The sequence below is a fragment of the Drosophila ficusphila genome, unplaced genomic scaffold (assembly GCF_018152265.1).
Source record: "Drosophila ficusphila isolate 14025-0441.05 unplaced genomic scaffold, ASM1815226v1 contig_348, whole genome shotgun sequence".
NCBI lineage: Eukaryota > Metazoa > Arthropoda > Insecta > Diptera > Drosophilidae > Drosophila > Drosophila ficusphila.
In genome coordinates, this window is record NW_025064257.1 from 488,547 (window position 1) to 506,541 (window position 17,995).

General features: G+C 36.5%; 1 protein-coding gene across 3 annotated transcripts in view; it reads right to left on the bottom strand.

Moving 5' to 3' along the window:
• The window catches only part of LOC108101339 (lachesin), a 427,086-nt gene that overhangs the window by 305,762 nt on the left and 103,329 nt on the right, over positions 1–17,995 (bottom strand). For 2 of the 3 annotated variants that reach the window (XM_043207880.1, XM_043207878.1), the window contains one exon: positions 5,236–5,477. In XM_043207880.1, coding sequence (XP_043063815.1) covers positions 5,236–5,341 — 106 coding nt within the window. In that variant the 5' untranslated portion in view covers positions 5,342–5,477. Of the gene's footprint in view, positions 1–5,235; positions 5,478–10,544; positions 10,651–17,995 lie in introns of those variants that run through there. The other variant, XM_043207879.1, reaches the window with a different exon arrangement.

The following is a 17,995-nucleotide window of genomic DNA, read 5'->3' on the forward strand; positions in this document are numbered from 1 at the left end:
TTGGAGCTTATCCGTTATTATACCCTTGCAGAGCAAAAGGGTATTATAATTTCAGTCAGATGTTTGCAACGCAGTGAAGGAGACACCTCAGACCCCATAAAGTATATATATTCTTGATCAGCATCACGAGTAGAATCAGAATACGTCTGTACGTCTGTCCGTCTGTCCGTCTGTCCGTCTGGCCGTCTGTCCGTCTGTCCGTCTGTCCGTCTGTCCGTCTGTCCGTCTGTCTGTTTCTCTTCAAACTAGTCTCTCAGTTTTAAAGTTATCTTGCTGAAACTTTCCCAAAAGGTGTGTAGTTATTGCACGCAGTATATAAGTCGGAACGGGCCGGATCGGCCGACTATATCGGATAGCTCCTATACGAGAGAATGAAATAAAAAAATTCTCACGCCGTTGTTTTTGATCAGATCGACTTGAATTCTTCAAGATGGCGTTTTCTAACTGTTATTGAATTTCGGATTAAATTTGAACAAAATCGGAAAACTCTATCATATAGCTGCCATGAAGAGATCGAAAAATATATATAGAATTCATGGAAATAAATTGATAGCATCGCTGTTTTTTATCCCACGAGCATGATTTTTTGAGTATCAAGTTTTTTAACTAGCCTTGATTTATAATAAAAATTTCATAAAAATCGGACAACTATATCATATAGCTGCCATAAGAAATATCGAAAAATCTATATAGAATTAACGGAAATAAAATGATAACATTGTTATTCCTCATCAGAAAATCATGATTTTTGGAATATAGAGTTTTCTAACGACTCTTGAATAGCAAATAAAATTTCATCAAAATCGGACAACTATATCATATAGCGGCCATAGCGGTCGTCGTAGATTCGATGTTCTTTAGCCTTTGTGTATTCTGTTCGAAATATTTGATGACTGCAAGGGTATATAAGCTTCGGCTTGCAGAAGCTAGCTTCCTTTCTTGTTTTTATATAATTTTTTGATCTTTCCTATGACAGCTATAAGATATAGTTGTGCGATTTTCATGAAACTCTTTTCTCAACTTAAGGGTTATTAAAAAACCTGATATTCAAAAAATTATGCTCGTGGGATAAAAAACAACGATGTTATCAATTTATTTCCATTAATTCTATATATATTTTTCGATCTCTTCTATGGCAGCTATATGAAAGAGTTATCCGATTTTGATAAAATTTAATCCGAAATTCAATAGTAGTTAGAAAACTCCATCTTGAAGAAATCAAGCCGATCTGATCAAAAACAACAGCATGAGAATTTTTTATTTCATTCTCTCGTATGAGAGCTATCAGATATAATCGACCGGTCCTGCCCGTTCCGACTTATATACTGCGTGCAATAACTACACACCTTTTGGGAAAGTTTTAGCAAGATAGCTTTAAAACTGAGAGACTAGTTTATATAGGAACAGACAGACGGACAGACGTACATTCGTATTTCGATTCTGATCGTGATGCTGATCAAGAATTTGTATGTATACTTTATTGGGTCTAAGGTGTCTCCTTCACAGCGTTGCAAACTTCTGACAGAAATTATAATACCCTTTGCTCTGCAATAGTATAATAATATAGTAAAAACATCTGAGAAGACAATAAATTCTTTCCGGTAAAGTTTTTCGCTTGAAAAACATGGCAATGTTCTAAAAACGGGTTGTCTCGCAGCTATTTTAACAAATAACAAGGTAGCATTTTTAAAAAAGAATAAATTTCCTAGCCCATTTTTAGCAAAAGCCCCTAAAGCGCAACTTTAACAATTATAAGTTAAAATCTGGAACTTTTATAGTTATCATTAATTTACAATGATTTTGTATAAATTTATATTGAGGTCAGGTATTTTTACTATTAACAAAAAATCACGAGGAATTTAATTTAATATTCAACATTTGAGATTTTACTATATTATTTTAAACAAGAAAAGAAGCTTATGTATATACCCTTGCAGTCATCAAATACATACATACATATGTATTTACATATGTCGAACAAAATACAACATCGAAGCTATGACGATTTTCCTATTAATTTTCCATATTTTCGACTATTGTTTATATGGCAGCTATATGACATGGTTATACGATTTCAATAAAATGTAATTCGTAATTCAAGAGTGGTTAGAAAACTCTATGTTCCAAAAATTATGCTTCTCTGATGAAAAAAATGGATAAGAATTAAGGTGCCAATCAAAAATAGTTAATGCATAGTTAAGCTGTAATAAGCTAATACATCAATTAAACTGTTAATATCTGTATACAACCCGTTCAATTAGAATTTCTTTTGACATTCACACCTCTCACCCTTTTTTCTACTGCTGTAAATGAATTCGTTTTGGCACAGAAAGGATTTCGGCTTAAAAATCGTCTTCTTGCTCAAGTAAGCATACATACATACATACGCACTTACTTGTTCTCACACACGCAACCGTATTCTATTTTTAAATTTTTACGCTCTCAACTTTGTACGAGCGCGCTGAGAGCGAGAGAGGATAGAAGAAGATAGAGAGATCGTTCGTCAGTGGTTAGAGAGGGATGGGGATGTGTCGCGTAACCGAAAAATGTGACGCGTAACCGAGAAATGTGACGCGTAACCAAAAAAATGTGACGCTAAATTTTTTCCAACGCCGATAAAAAGTTTCACTTCAAAAAAGTTATTTTATACACTTTTCAGCCCAATTCAGCAAAAAAAAAAGACGAAAAAATTACACTTTTTTTTTGAAGACGTGATTTCAATATTTTAAAATCGAATTTTTTTAAGTTGCAGACATTCATACACTCGGGAGAACCTTGCTGAATAATAAAAAAATTTTGTTGTATGTTTCCGATGAAAACTTTGGGCTCCACACTGTACCGCAATAAGTCCCTCAGCCGCGTCGAGCCATTTGTTTTTTAGAATTTTCAAAAAATGTTTTTCTTATACTTTAAACATGTCTTCAAATATATGTTAAAAATTATTCGTGTAAGTTTTAATTTTCCAAGTGAAAAAATTCCCAAAAAACAACTACTTTTTGACATGTTACGTGAAGCCCCCCTAAGTAGCATCAGCACGACATGAAAATCGAGTACTACTTAAATTCTTGAGGCTATAAGATATTTTCAAAACTAACGATTTTTCTTTGAAACTTTTATATCGTGCCGGTGAACACGTAAAAAACACGTACACGTGTTTTCGTAAAAAAAATAACAGCGTCAAGGCATGCACTAGCTGCGGCCTTGCCTACAAGATTCAGTGATTGTGCATAACATGAAATGATAGCTGCTTTGCTATTTACTTCAAGTATTTTAGCCTGCATTTCTTTGTACTTGCCACTCATTTTTGGGGAGGTGTCGTACGATTGACCACGACAATCTTAAATATCAATGCCATGCTGCTGGAGGAAATGGAGAAGAGCGCCCGCCATTTCTGCTCCCGTGTGGCCACAATTGGGAAGAAAAGTCAAAAACCGTTCAACTGGCTCCAATTCCTTAACTTATCTGATGATCACTGACAATTGGTCAATGTGCGCTTCATCAGGGGTGGAATCGACAAACACTGAGAAATACTTGGCCTTTTTTACATGAGCAACTATTTCTGCCTGTACTTTTTTCCTTTTCAAGGCAAATGGTCAAAGACAAGTAATTCATATGCCCTTGTCCACGATTTTCATGTTCTTGAATATGACCAGCCAAAAACAGATTGTATTGAGCGAGTAGTTCAATTGTTCTGAGAAAATTTCCATTGTTTGGCGAGCCTAAAATTTCATCGAAGCCACGAAACGCAAAACCTCGTTCTGCGATGAATTTAATGGTACCGCCAACTCTCCGAAAAACTTTGCGCCAGTACGCAGCTTTTTCTGTGATCTGTAAAATATATGACTTGTTTTATAAAATACGAAAGAAATCTGCTGTTGCAACGCTTTGTTAACACGCGCTATGTGGTTGGCGTGTGTCGCACACGCTACAATTGAATCAACATGGAGCATTGACTTTTCAAGTTCAGTCACACGATCTGATGAGTGTTTCTAATCACAAAAACCTTCTTGCCTCGTTTTCGTGGTTCTCAATTTTTTGGTTGTTTAACTTTATATGTATATATAAAACTTCTGTACGTGTGTTAGTCATTGAACTCCTCCTAAACGGCTGGACCGATTTTAATGAAATTTATTATGGTTAAAGATTCATGAAACTAAATGACGCTTGAATGACGAAAATAAATGAAAACTAACAGTCGCCATTTATGTAGCCACTTAGGCAGCTAGATCTCCGTCATTCTCAGGCAAATCTATCAGGGTTTTAGGATGAATCTCATGGCTTTTTAGATCTTTTATTTACAATATTTTTTGCGCTATTAATAAGTTTATTTTTTTGTCTGTGTATTTTTCAGTAAAAGAGTTAAATAGTCTGCGGTATCATAGGGTGTTTTAAGATTATTAAATTATAATATTTGAGTGTTTTAAATTCCAACATTCCTAAGCTGAATTCAAGTGTAAACTTTCGAATACATTAAGAGATCTCCAAAAATATTATATGGAAAGACAGAAGGACCTGCATACAGGCCGACAGACGGGCAGAATGACAAACATACAGATAAAGAGATTCCTTCTTCTCTTCTTCTTCTTCTAATTATAAGCAAATATTTTGTTTGTGGGGGGACGGTGGCCCAGCAGGTAGAGCGCTGGTCTCCGGTCCGGAAGGTCCGGGTTCGAATGCCACGCTCCCCGAGAAAAAGAAACGATCTCTTTTTCCAAATCTCCACCATTTCTATGCTTATCGCTCACTTAACATTAGTAACAAATTTCGGCTCCCCGGACCCGCACACCCCCTCGTCCACGTTACTATGGACCCGACAATAAAACTTTTCGTCACTCCTAGATTGCGCCAGGTGGTAACCCCACCGCTAGGATAAGTCGCTACTGGCTATTCACCAGTATGATCGAAAAACAAAATATTAATAAATCCTCTTCAAAAAAAAAAAAAAAAAAAAAAAAATTGTAGAGGCTCTATGCTCCCGGGTGGAGTTAATGAATGTAATTTTTATTTGTTCTTAAACGACGCTTGATATATAAAGAAATATTAGTGAACAGTTTCATAAAATTACAAAGGGGCTTAAAGCTCAAGAGATACAATTTTTCCACCATAGGGGATAAACGTTATAAAGATCGAACAACTATGTTATACAGCTTCTATAGAAAAATTTAAAGAGTGAAAGAGTAATATTTACTTCGCCGAGGGTAGCTTGTTTCCTAGTTAAAATTAAATTATATTTACCTTTTATATGAGGCACGGAGTGATTTTCAATGATCCCTATTGCCTCGATTAGTAACATAACTATGCCAAAAGCTATCCCTCTTTGTTGCAATTTTGGTAGAAACATCGCAGCAGTCTTCTCGTTAAGATTTGAGCATTAATAAATCGAGAATATTTAGGTACGAGTTGTTCTATTTATCCAACTTTTAATTTTTTTATATGACATCAGTACGTTCACGTTTGAGTTCATAGTTATTGATTATCTAAAAGAAATTTAAAGAAACGTTTTATTAATTGTTTTAAAATTTTATTTACATAATTTAAAATTTTTAAAAATACTGATAATATTTTAACCAATGTTTATGCACCTAGCGGTTTTAGTTTTGAGAATGGTTTCTTAAAACTAGAATATATACCTATATTTATTATGATATTGATTTTCTTCTTAATCATTTTTAGTTCTAATAATATTTTTTTTATAAAAACCGTTATTGACCGTTTTTTAGATCTTAGATCTTTAAACAGTTAATGTCACATATGGCACATTTAATTGGCATGCAAGGCAATAGGTTAGATTACAAACACTGGAATAATAGGACTAGCCGAGTTGCGCAGAAAATTTAAAAAATTGTCCGAGTTGCGCAAGAAGCCGATTACGGTAAAAACAAAAAAAAGACATCCCAGTTGCGCTAAAACGCTTTATCCATATTAGGATTTTAGTTACTGGGGCGCCAAGATTAAAAAAAAAAAAACTAAACTAAAAACTGTAAATATTATTATTAAATATTTTTTTACCGTAATCGATTTATTGCGCAACTCGGACATTAATTTTTTATTTGCAAAAATCGTTTTTGCGCAACTCGGACATTCATTTTTTATGTACAAAAAGCGTTTCTGCGCAAATTGGAATTTTTTTTACTGTAATCGGCTTTTTGCGGAACTCGGTATCGGCCAGCAGCGCCATGTTTGGATTGCATAATTTATTTGCTGCGATGTTAATAAATTGTCATGTTGCTCGATATCAAAACGGTCAAAGAATTTTAGATTTTGGTTTGGGACAAGTGTGAAGATAGTCGTGGTTATAATTTTTGATGGGGGAAATAACGGTTTTATTGTTCGGAGATTTTCGACAAAGACCTCGTGTAATATGAAGATGAAATAAAGTTATGTTTAAAATTATTATTACTTGAACTTTTATCAAAAAATTGTTTTGACCCAAAAGCTTGAAACTTTCGCAAACATCTCTGAGAATCGAAGACGGTGTTCTTCCGATTGCGTGGGAAATAAAAAGATCCTCTCAAGTTTAGGAACGGTTATAATTTTTATCGAGAGGAAATTGACCAAGAAAGTTAGTACGATGAACTTCTATGCATACCAGTTAATGATTCGTGCTAATGAAGACAATAACATTCTTCCATTCCGACAGCTATTTCATCAGAATGTTGTCGATATGTATACAAAAATTGAAAGTGAGAGATTACAATACGTTAAGTTTAATTGGCGTGACGCCATTATTGGTTACGTAGATAAAACAAATAATATCATGTAACAACATAACAATCAAGCGGAATGCGCCCGTGCAATGCATGAAATTTTAGGAATACGGCCACATAAAGCAAATAATATTAACAACATAACAATAGAGACGTGGGACAGGGCCCGTGCAATGCATGCATTTTCAGGAATACGGCCACATGAAAACTTACTCCACTCTACGCGCAGTCTGCGTTCCTTGTGGGGATGCACATTCTACTGAGGCCTGCCCAATAAATAAGGAGAACCATTGTGTCAAAAATGTAATAATTGTGGGGGAACCATACTGCAAATTATAAAGGTTGTCCTGTTTATAAATAATTAAAAAGTCGATTAGGCCAAATCAATTCTCCATATAACCCATCGACCACGAGCTAAGTTACAACAACGGGACTTACACCTCAGCATCTAAGCTGACAGCTCAGCAAACCACTGTTGATACAGTGCCGCAACAAACACTAAACCAAAGTCCACAAATTACTGACCACATATAATTGCAAACACACAATTGCCCAATGGTGTAGAATCAATACTGGTAACTACAACTATACCTAACTGCGACAGCAAACGCTGCAGAAACCAGAGCTCGCAAATAACAGTCGACCGTTTCTCGTTGTCTGCTAATAACAGTCTTCTCCTGACCCTTTACGAAAAGTCTCAGAGAACGACCGATTTATGGGTTCGTGAATGGGTTCGGTTGCGCTCAGACGAAAGATTAATTTCATTTGACGTAGTATCTCTGTTTCCCAGCATTCCTATAGACCTTGCATTGGACATAATTAATAATAAATGGACGATATTGAAAGAACACACTAAAATTCCTAGTAAAGTATTTCTGGACATAGTAACACTCTGTATTCAAGACAACCGATATTTTAAATATGAAACTAAATTATTCATACAGTTAAAAGGAATGCCAAAGGGATCACCCGCCTCACCGGTAGTTGCTGATATTGTCATGGAAACTTTATTACAGAACACGATGGAGAAATTAAGACGACCCCCGAGACTATTGACGAAATATGTGGACGACCTTTTTGGAATAATTAAAGAAGATGTAGCATGTAACTGTCTATTGGAGAATGAGCTGATGGTAATAAAAAAAAACGTACCTCAGGGAAATAAGTATATGTACATTGATATTTTTAACAAAAAAAACGATTTAAACAAAACAAATCAATCCAACTTTTATTGGGGTATGTAGTACTCCTATGTACAAATAAAAATAATAATAACAAACCTTTTATTTTCTTAAACTTATTAAATAACTGAATTAATTAATAATAGTTCATAGGAAATAAGTATATATACATTTTCAGTAATTCCTATAATATCAATATCTATGTAAGTATTTTTTATCTTTTTAGTTATTTTAATAGTTTATATGCTTTCCTTTTGCTATTATAACTTTGTTAAGGCGATCCGGCATAGAATCCACCAATCCTTTAAGAATATTATCATTAATTTGATCCCATTCAACGACCAGAGTGTCTCTCAGTTGTTTGATGGTGTCAAACTGTCGGCCATTTTTATAAACTTTGGCCGAAAGGATGCCCCAGAGATCCTCAATAGGATTTAGGTCGGGGCTTATGGCTGGCCACTCTAAAAGTGGAATTTTTCTTGACGAAAAAAACTCCTTTGTGGTCCGTGCAGTGTGGATTGGTGCGTTGTCTTGCTGGAAAGTCCAATTATCCCCGTAAAGGTTTCCAGCGAACTCGATAAGGACATTGTCCAACAACTGAGTATATATCTCTGCATTTGTTCTTGTAGGAATAAAACAAATTGGAGACCTTCCCGCATACCCGAAAGCAGCCCAAACCATCAAGGAGCCTCCGCCATGGTTTCGCTTATGCCGGGTTTGCCTTGGTTGCCTTATGTCGCGCCAATACTTTTGACACCCATCTGGACCATCTAAATTAAACTTTTTTTCGTCCGAAAAAATTACTTTGCGAAACTCCTCTGTCCAAAATTTATATTTTTCCGCGAAGGATAATCGTGCGCTTAGATGGCGTGGTAGCAGCTTAGGTACAGGCACTCGGGAACTATATTTAAGGTTCTTATTTTCAACTAAAAGTTGATGGACCCGTCTCCTAGTGACATTAAGATGTAAATGACGTTTAATCTCGTTGCACGACATTTGTTTGTTTACAGCTAGGCGCTGAATTTCGCGTTTGCACCTAGGGTCGATGCTACTAGGTCTGCCAGAGCGTTTTATTTCACCATATTTTTTCGGGTTTTTGATAAAGTTTCTAATGGTATGTCGATGTCGAGAAACTCTAGCAGCTATTTCGGAAATTTTACATCCGTTTTCATTCATTGCTGTTATTATTCCGCGTTCTTCGGCTGACAAATGGTCTCCGCGTGGCATGCTAAGGTAAAACCCTAATTATATTTACATTTTTCACACAAACACTAATCAACTTACATTTGTTGGTTTGAAAATAAGCTCTTCTCTTAAAAAAAAACAATTCCGGACTAATTTGCTGACCAAAAGACTTCCACTTTTCATTCAAACCACGCTAGTTTATTTTTGTACATATACTTATTTCCTAAGAAAACCTTCTTGCGCCACAGAATACAGTGATAACGGTACTAAGAATGATGAGCAAAAACAAATTTGGTAGAAGCATTTTATAAATAGATTGCAACTGCACATAATTGCATACCAAGATTAAATGCGCAATGACGATAAGTAAAAATTAAGTCAATAATATTTTTGTACATATACTTATTTCCCTGAGGTATAAGCGGAGCACGCGGTATCCTCGGCTTTTATTTTATTTAGTCAGATCGGCTTGGGGTGGGTTAACAAAAAACAGAAACCGCAACGTTTATCGCTCAAATGCTAGGCAAAAATAACTAAATTAGCGTACTTTATTTTTTTTTTTGAAAAGGGGATAGCAACCGAAGAAGGCTTAAGAAGGGAAAGAATATGAAAAAAAAAGAAAGGAACACACTTGCCAAAAAAATTACATCATCCCTTTCACTACGCAAAAGTTGCGAAGTGCCCACCCTACCTTGATCTTGTTGGTCCTACATTTCATCGACAAGATCCCTCAGAATGATCACAAGTTACCTCGACCCTCGGACAACCATGATCCCCAGTTAGGAGATACTTAGCTAAAATTCATTTTTCTAATTTTTATTATTTATACACAAGGGAAGAAAAACTAGTCATTTCATATAACATGAGATTTTGTTGTTGTTATTATTATTCCTCTTCTTTAGAAAGGGGAAAGAAAAACCAATGCTTAAGTAATTTATTCACAAAAAAATTAAACTAATTCAGGCAAAAAATAAAAAATAAAATAAATAATTTAATCCTGTTTTATTAATTTATTTTTTTTTTTTTTAATGATAGATCAAAAAATGCATGCTTCTTATTTTATTTTATATTCTAACCAAGACAATTATTGTTGCTTATTTATTTAAATTTTAAGTATACAAATTCTATAATAATTTTTCCCTAATCGATAATATTTTATTTTCATTTTATTTCTTTCAGTGCATTTATTTAAGTTTTAATTTCAATATTATTTTTTTTTTTTCATGGCAAAGAGAATTATGTTGCTGGAAAAGAACGGGGTTAATAAAATAAGATGCGGTAATGTAATATATAAAAAGAATAATAATATTAAATTAAATTAAAAAAATATAATAATAATAAAGAACACTATTAATGAAAACTAAACAAAATTTTAAACAATAAGAAAAAAGAAAAAGTTTTAATTTTCAGTGTAACCAAATAAAAAGAAAATCATAATAAATAAAAATATAATAAGGAAAGAAAAACTTACTTAATTAATTCCGGCGGCGAAAGATCTTTGGCGACGGTCGGCTGGAACATAACTTTCTTGTTCCATTTTTTTTTTCTTTTTTTTTTAAAAGGTTATGTCGGCATGGTCATACTACACTTTTTTTTCTCTGTATTGGGATTTCACAAATAAAATTTTTGAATGCACTTGAAGTAATATATTAACCGATTCTTTTTTCGCAACATTTTTTCTCTTTCACAATTTGGCCATTTTTATTTTTCATTTTGTTTATACTCTTATCAATTCTTCTATTGATTTATTTAATTATTATATATATATATTTTTCATTTTTTTTTTTTTTTGTTTTAACAGAGGAGAAAAAAAAGGTAAATTTTAAATAAATCTAATTTATACTTTTAGTTAACTCATTTTTTTTTTCTTTTAATTTTTATGTAAACGTTTATCTCATTTCTTTTTTTTTTTCCAGTGTGTCGGGAACCACAAAATATTAATTTTTTCCGGGTCTCTATTTCTCTTAATTTCAGAATAGCTTCATATCGATTTCTATATGTATATATTTATATATTGAAATTTTTTCGTTTTTTCACATTATTCTTCTCTTTCTTTGATTTTTCATTTCTTCACTTTTTATTTCGTTTGTCTCACTGTAATTATGTTTTTGTCATACAACCCGGTAAATTGGCATTTTTCGTGCCTGTATTCCGTGCGGTAAATCGATGATTTCAGCTGTTTACCGTAACCCGTGCGTAATCGGCAGTTTTGCACTCAAAATGCCAAATTTAACGGGTTTATGGACAAAAGCACCGTGTGTATCTCTTACGGTAAATACGAGATCACACTCGTTTATAGCTGCACTCGCTGCGCTCGGCAGCTAACTTCACGAGTGTAATCTCGTTCTTACCGCACTTGATACACAAGTTACTATTTCAGGTTTTAGGTTAACTTTGGGGAGATTCTTTCTAACCATTACTTTTTTACACTATTTTTAAGCCTTGATTTTTGGCTATTTTTATTTCCACTTATTTATAAATTCGTTCACTTATTTTATCTTGATTTTCCCACTTGCTGATAATTTTTTCTTCGTCGTACAAAATATGGATGCTCGCCACTGCTACTCCGCTGCCAAGCCTGTATTTAATTTTGGGTCGGAACCACTTGGTTTGGGTAAAAAAAAATATAATTAATAGTTACCCTGGGTTGGCCCTGGCACGTGGCAGTGGACAATAATTATATTTTTTCTTTCTTCTTTAAACTGCTCTCTCACAGGTATGCACTTTTTCCTCTCTAAGCTTTAAGCTTGATTAAAGTTTTTTTAGTTAGACATGGGAGGGTATAAAAAAAAAAAATAAAACTTACAAATGTTTGCTGCTGGTAGTCACTCCTTTTTTTTTAGAACTTGAGACGTCTGGTCTCGAAGGAAGTCAAATGGAAAAGACTTGATTCAGTGCCGTAGGATTTTAAAGTCAGCCGAAGCCGGAAATAAGCCTCTCTTTCAAAGAGAAATGACACTGACAGACGACTTGTCAAGAGGGTCAGCTGATCCTCAGGTTACCAGTCGGTCTTCTCTTAGTTCCAAACCTAGATGGCGCCACCCGATCTTAAGGGCCTTTTTTTCCGAAATACTTGTGGCTTAATACGATATTAACATAAATATTTATGTAAAATATCCAACTGCGACTAAAAAAAAAAACTGCATACTTTGCGGATGGGAGCTCGAACAAGCCTTCTCTACAAGTCCCCACCGCTAAAATCGCACTTGGGAGGTGTAATCTATCAAAGTGCGATAAATGCTTGGAGAGCCAATATCTATCACTGCTTAATGTCTTTAGCGTGGTACTTTCCGACTACTCTTCCTTGGAGATCTTCCAATTCATAATAAGTTGTACCTAGTTTTCTCTTTATTCTAGCTTTGACAAAAGCTGGCGCTAGTTTGGCATTGAAACCTTTTACAAACTTGCTTTGTTGAAAATTTCTTCTATAAACCTCCTGTCCCACAGTATACGAAACATCGCGGCTTCTCAAGTTGTACGATTTTTCATTACGACTTTGCTGTTGCCTCATAGCTTGTACGGCATCTTCTCGACTGATTTGGATAGCCCGATCCTCTAACAAATCCACTTCTCTAAGCAGCGTATAAGCGGAACCCTCTGTGATCATATGTTGACCAAAAGCCAACCGATAGGGTGTATTATATACGGGTGCATGGCATAACGCCCAGTGTCATAGCGCCCACGGGCGCTATGACACAAACAATTGTGTCATAGCGCCCGCGGGCGTTCCGTCACTTTTTGAAAGTGTCAAATCGCCCGCGGGCGCTTTGTCATTTTTCTTGTGGCCCTATTGACACTATGAGAAGTGCATTAACGCCCGAACCTAATAATAATGAAATACCTGGTATAAATGGGTGCATGTAAGTGCGGATCAGAAGAAATCCAAGAGCCGGGTACAGAATCAATCGACTCAGGAGGGAGCAGCCCGAACCTAATAGTAATGAAATACCTGGTATAAATAGCCGCCCAGCACAATTTATCGTGAGAATCGAGTGCTCAATAGCGTAAGAAGCGCCGCAGGCAAAAATTTTTTTACATAAAAATCGCGCGATTTTTATGTAAAACAATTTTTGCTTGCGCTTTTAATAAAGTAAATTTAAACACAAAATTGTGCTAACATGTCATTTATTTCATTTAAACATTTTTGATAAACTTTGATTTGGCTGTCTACTATTTGCCTGCAATATGGGCAGAGCAATAGAGACTTCGCCGCTTCCACTTTCATCACTTTGTAGCACTCAAAACATATTTTGAAGTGGCTACAAGGTAATTGTACCACATCACGCGGAGTGTCAAGGCAAATTATACATTTAAGAACTTCAACCATTTGACTGAAGTGTAAAGTATTGTCCTCATCTTCATCTTCAGTATTATCTAAGCATGACTGCTCTTCAAATGTGGTGTCCCATCTAATCAAATCATTTTTTTGATTAATTAGGCTGCCAAAAACTCGTTTTGCAAGTTTTACTAAATTGAGGGCGTTATGACACAGGTTGCAAATGTCATAAGGCCCACGGGCGCTGTGACATTTTCGGTGCGGGCGATATGACACTTTTAGAAGTGTCAGAACGCCCGCGGGCGTTATGACACAATTGTTTGTGTCATAACGCCCGTGGGCGCTATGACACTGGGCGTTATGACATGCACCCATTATATACAGCTGAATGCCAACTGGATCGCAAGGGACAACATATACTACTTAATTTGTCATCCCAGTTGGATTGATTCGGATGAACATAAGCTTTAATTCCTGCAATGATGCTGCGATTAACCCGTTCGGAGGCGTTTGCTTGGGGAGCATAAATGGCTGTGTATGCGTGTTGTATGCCGTATTTTTCTAATAAGCTATTAAAAACTTTGGATTTAAATTGAACTCCGTTGTCAGATACTATTAGTTCAGGTATACCAAAACAAACAGAAAAAGGTCTTCCTCTAAATACTTCAGAATGGCTTCGGCTGTGAAGTTTTTCACAGGCTTTAGAAAAGGAAATTTTGTAAAGTGATCAAGGACCACAAATATTCCAACATGCCCTGATTTGGATCGAGGATAAGGTCCTAGGTAGTCAATATACAGTTTTTGAAACATCCTCTGAGTTTCACCTGTTTTAGCGAGCGGAGGTCTAAGAACCTTGTTCGGATGCTTTGTACTCTTACAGACTTCACAATTGTTAATGTACTCTTTAGCCTCGTTAACTAAATTTGGCCAAAAATAGTAACGTCTAACCCGCTCTAATGTCTTGTTAATACCACAATGAGAGGATAAAGGACTATCATGAGCCCTCTGTAATGCAACTGGTACTAGTTCTTGTGGTATCTATAGGTTCCATACCACATCATCAGCTAACTTTTCTACTGCTGCATGTTCTGTCCTCCTATAAATGCGATCATTCACCACTTTAACAGCTGGCAACTGCTTTTCAGCTTGGACTAGTTTTTTCTTCAGTTCTTGATATTGTTTTGATTGAAAATGTGGCGAACTGAGATTTATAAAGCTTTCTATTTCCAAAGTGGACATATCCTCTGTAAAAGTGCGTGAAAGTGCATCGGGAACAACGTTTCTAACTCCCTTTCGATGCTGAATGGTAAAGCTATACCCCTGTAACTTCAATGCCCATCTTGCTAATCGACTACTCAAATCTGATTGCGACATCAGCCACTTTAACGATGCATGATCAGTTATTACTGTGAATGTATGTCCTTCGACGTACGCTCGAAATTTCTTTATACTCAGTATGGCTGCTAGACATTCTTTTTCTGTTACGGAATAATTTCGCTGACAATCGTTAAGCTTTCGCGACATAAACGCTATTGGAATCTCATCTCCCTCTTGGTTAATCTGCATTAAAACTCCCCCGACTCCCGTGTGACTAGCATCACAGTGGATGAAAAATGGCTGTGTAAAATCTGGCATATGAAGGACAGGAGCTTTGCACATTGCTGCATTTAAGTCCTGAAATGCTTGCTCAGCAGCACTGGACCAAGTGAAAGATTTTCTCTTTTTCAAGGAGTCGGTAAGCGGAGAAGTTATTGATGCATAATTCTCGATGAACTTACTTTACCACCCTGTCATGCCCAAGAATCGGCGAAGTTGTTTTAAAGACTGTGGTGAAGGGTACTCTTTGATGGCTTCTATTTTAACCACGTCCATGGCTATAGTCCCATGACCGACAATGTGTCCCAAATAATGAACTTCAGGTACACAGAGCCTACTTTTTTGAAGATTTATAGTGAGGCCTGCTTTTTCCAAAGCCTCAGCAATCTCGTCCAGCACCTTCGTGTGCCGTTCAAAAGTATCGGAAATGATGAGAAGGTCGTCTAGATAAATGAAGACTTAATTTCTTAGATAAGCTGGTATTATACAATCCATTAATTTCGACATAGTTGATGGGGCATTCGTCAAGCCGAAAGGCATGACTTTAAATTGATATAAAGGTCTACCGGGTACAGTAAAGGCGGTTTTATCTTTCGAACGAGAGTCAAGTGGTATTTGCCAATAGGCATCTTTGAGATCAAGACTGGTGATGTACTCAGCCTTCGGAATATTGGATAAGCATCCTTTCGTGTCACATTGACTTTACACACACTTTAGAGTCAATGCAGAGGCGCACTTTTCCGGGTTTTCTCACGATCACAACAGGCGAAGACCAAGAACTATCGGATTCTTCAATGACTCCAAGGCTGAACATACGATCTATTTCCTCATACATGAGTTTTTCGCTCGCAGGGGAAACCGGATAGTGGCGCTGCTTAATCGGTTTCGCATCACCTACATCAATCTCGTGGTTCAACAACTTTGTTTTACCCAGACCCTTTTCAGCAAACGATGGAAATGATTGAACGACTTTTTCAATTGAATACGTTGTGTATCCGACAACTTACGTTGCGACACAACATCGGCGGACTTTAACTCGTGACCTGTTAGACTGGAAATACCGTCTTGGACTGACAAACCCGAAGGTAACATATCAAATGCGATCCAAAAATCAATGCCTAAATACAACGACTGAACAAGTGAAGGGACAATATATAAAGTGAAGCGCTTTGTTGTTCCTCGATAAGTGACTTCTAAAGAAAGTTTTCCAACAATACTTTGATACTGGCCATCCGCCGTGCGTACATTGGCTGACATTTTTTTGAAATTGATATCTATGCTTAATATTTCTCTGGCAAAATCTCATCCGATGCAACTAATGGATGCCCCAGTATCCAATAATCCTGTCATCGTTTTGTCGAGTATAGAAACTTCGGCATATGGACGTACGTCGCGACCTACTATGGCAGATATTAAGGCCTGGTTTTCATGCTTAATTCTCTTGTAACACTTATTAATTCGTGAACTAGATCTCCTGTTCACAGCTGGTAAGGAATGCGAAAGTTTTGGTACTGGCAGGTAAGTAGTCATATCCGGGAAAGTTGATTTTGTAGATTGAGTGGACTCTACAAATCCGTCTGAGTCGTGTTTGATGTAAGCTTCTTCCGTGCACTTGCCACTGGTGCACGATCTAATCCGTTTTTTGCTCCATTACATTTCGCGCAAGAAGGTTTGTAACTATTAGGCTGACCACAACCGTAACAAAACACCTGACGTTCGCTAAGACAATCTTGGTATCGATGACCCTTTGCTCGACAGTTCCAGCATACCAAATTTATTGCTGCTACCTCAAGATTATCGTCATCCTCACTGGAATCCTCGTTGCCATCAGAATGTCTTTCTACAGCATGAATTACACGACGTACGGGGGGTGTTGGCCTTTGGGACATAGCTTTATTCTTTGCCAAACCCTTCATGAATACTTCCCTAGTTCTAACTAAGTGACGTAGGTGTGCTGTGCTAGTCACTTTCTCATACAGAAGTTCATGTTTGAGGCTGCAAATTAGCCCGTAATGTTTCCAATAATGCCAAGTCCGACAAGGGCACCGCTAGTTTATCAGCTAATAGAACGATCGCCTCATAGAATTCATCAAAAGATTCATTTTCCTTCTGCTTAAGTCTATCCATGGCTGAACGAATGTTAATATCAGTTAATTCATCTTTGAAATGCGCCCTCATAGCGGCACGCAAATCTAACCACGAAAGTGAACCCTGTCTTGAATGTACGCTTTTATGATATCGCCAAAACCAATCATTAGCACTTTCGTCTAATATATTGCTTATATGACGAGATATAATATCAAAATTACCATTGTTCGCGCCAGAGCGGCGCTTTCCAGTCCCTTTTGAACCGCCCCTGGAGTCTTAACAGTCGTGAGAGCAGTTCTTCCAGATCGCTTGCATCTCGCTCTCTGGCACTGTTAAGGGTCTCCAATCCGCTCTCCAAGCGGCTCTAAAAGTTTCCACCCCGTAGCTTAAGTTTTAGTTCTAATTTCCAAGTGTCACCGTGAAGTCGAATAAAGAGTGAAGTTTTGTTTTATAACGTGAAGTAAATTCGACCCGCGTTCTTCATTTTTGTGGTAATTTTGGACTTATTCTCGAGAGCTGAAGGAAGTCCCGCCGCCCCAATCAACATTTGATCCATCGACCGGATTATTTACAACAAATACCAGCGACCACCGGCGGAGTTTTTTAAAGTTCAAGATAAGTACGAATTTTCCATATTTCCGTGGCCGACCAGTCAGATATTTCCCAAGATCCCAATTTTCTTATATCTGTCTGATCGGCTAATTCCATTTGTGCATACGATCGCCATATTCCGGCTTCTTTTTTCGTATTGCTATTTCCACCTTCATACGATCGCCATATTCCGGCTTCCTTTTTCGTATTGCTATTTCCACCTTTATACGATCGCCATATTCCGGCTTCTTTTTTCGTATTGCTATTTCCACCTTTATACGATCGCCATATTCCGGCTTCTTTTTTCGTATTGCCATTTTCCGGCTTTACTCTCTTTATATTTCCCCATTTACATACATACATAAATACAT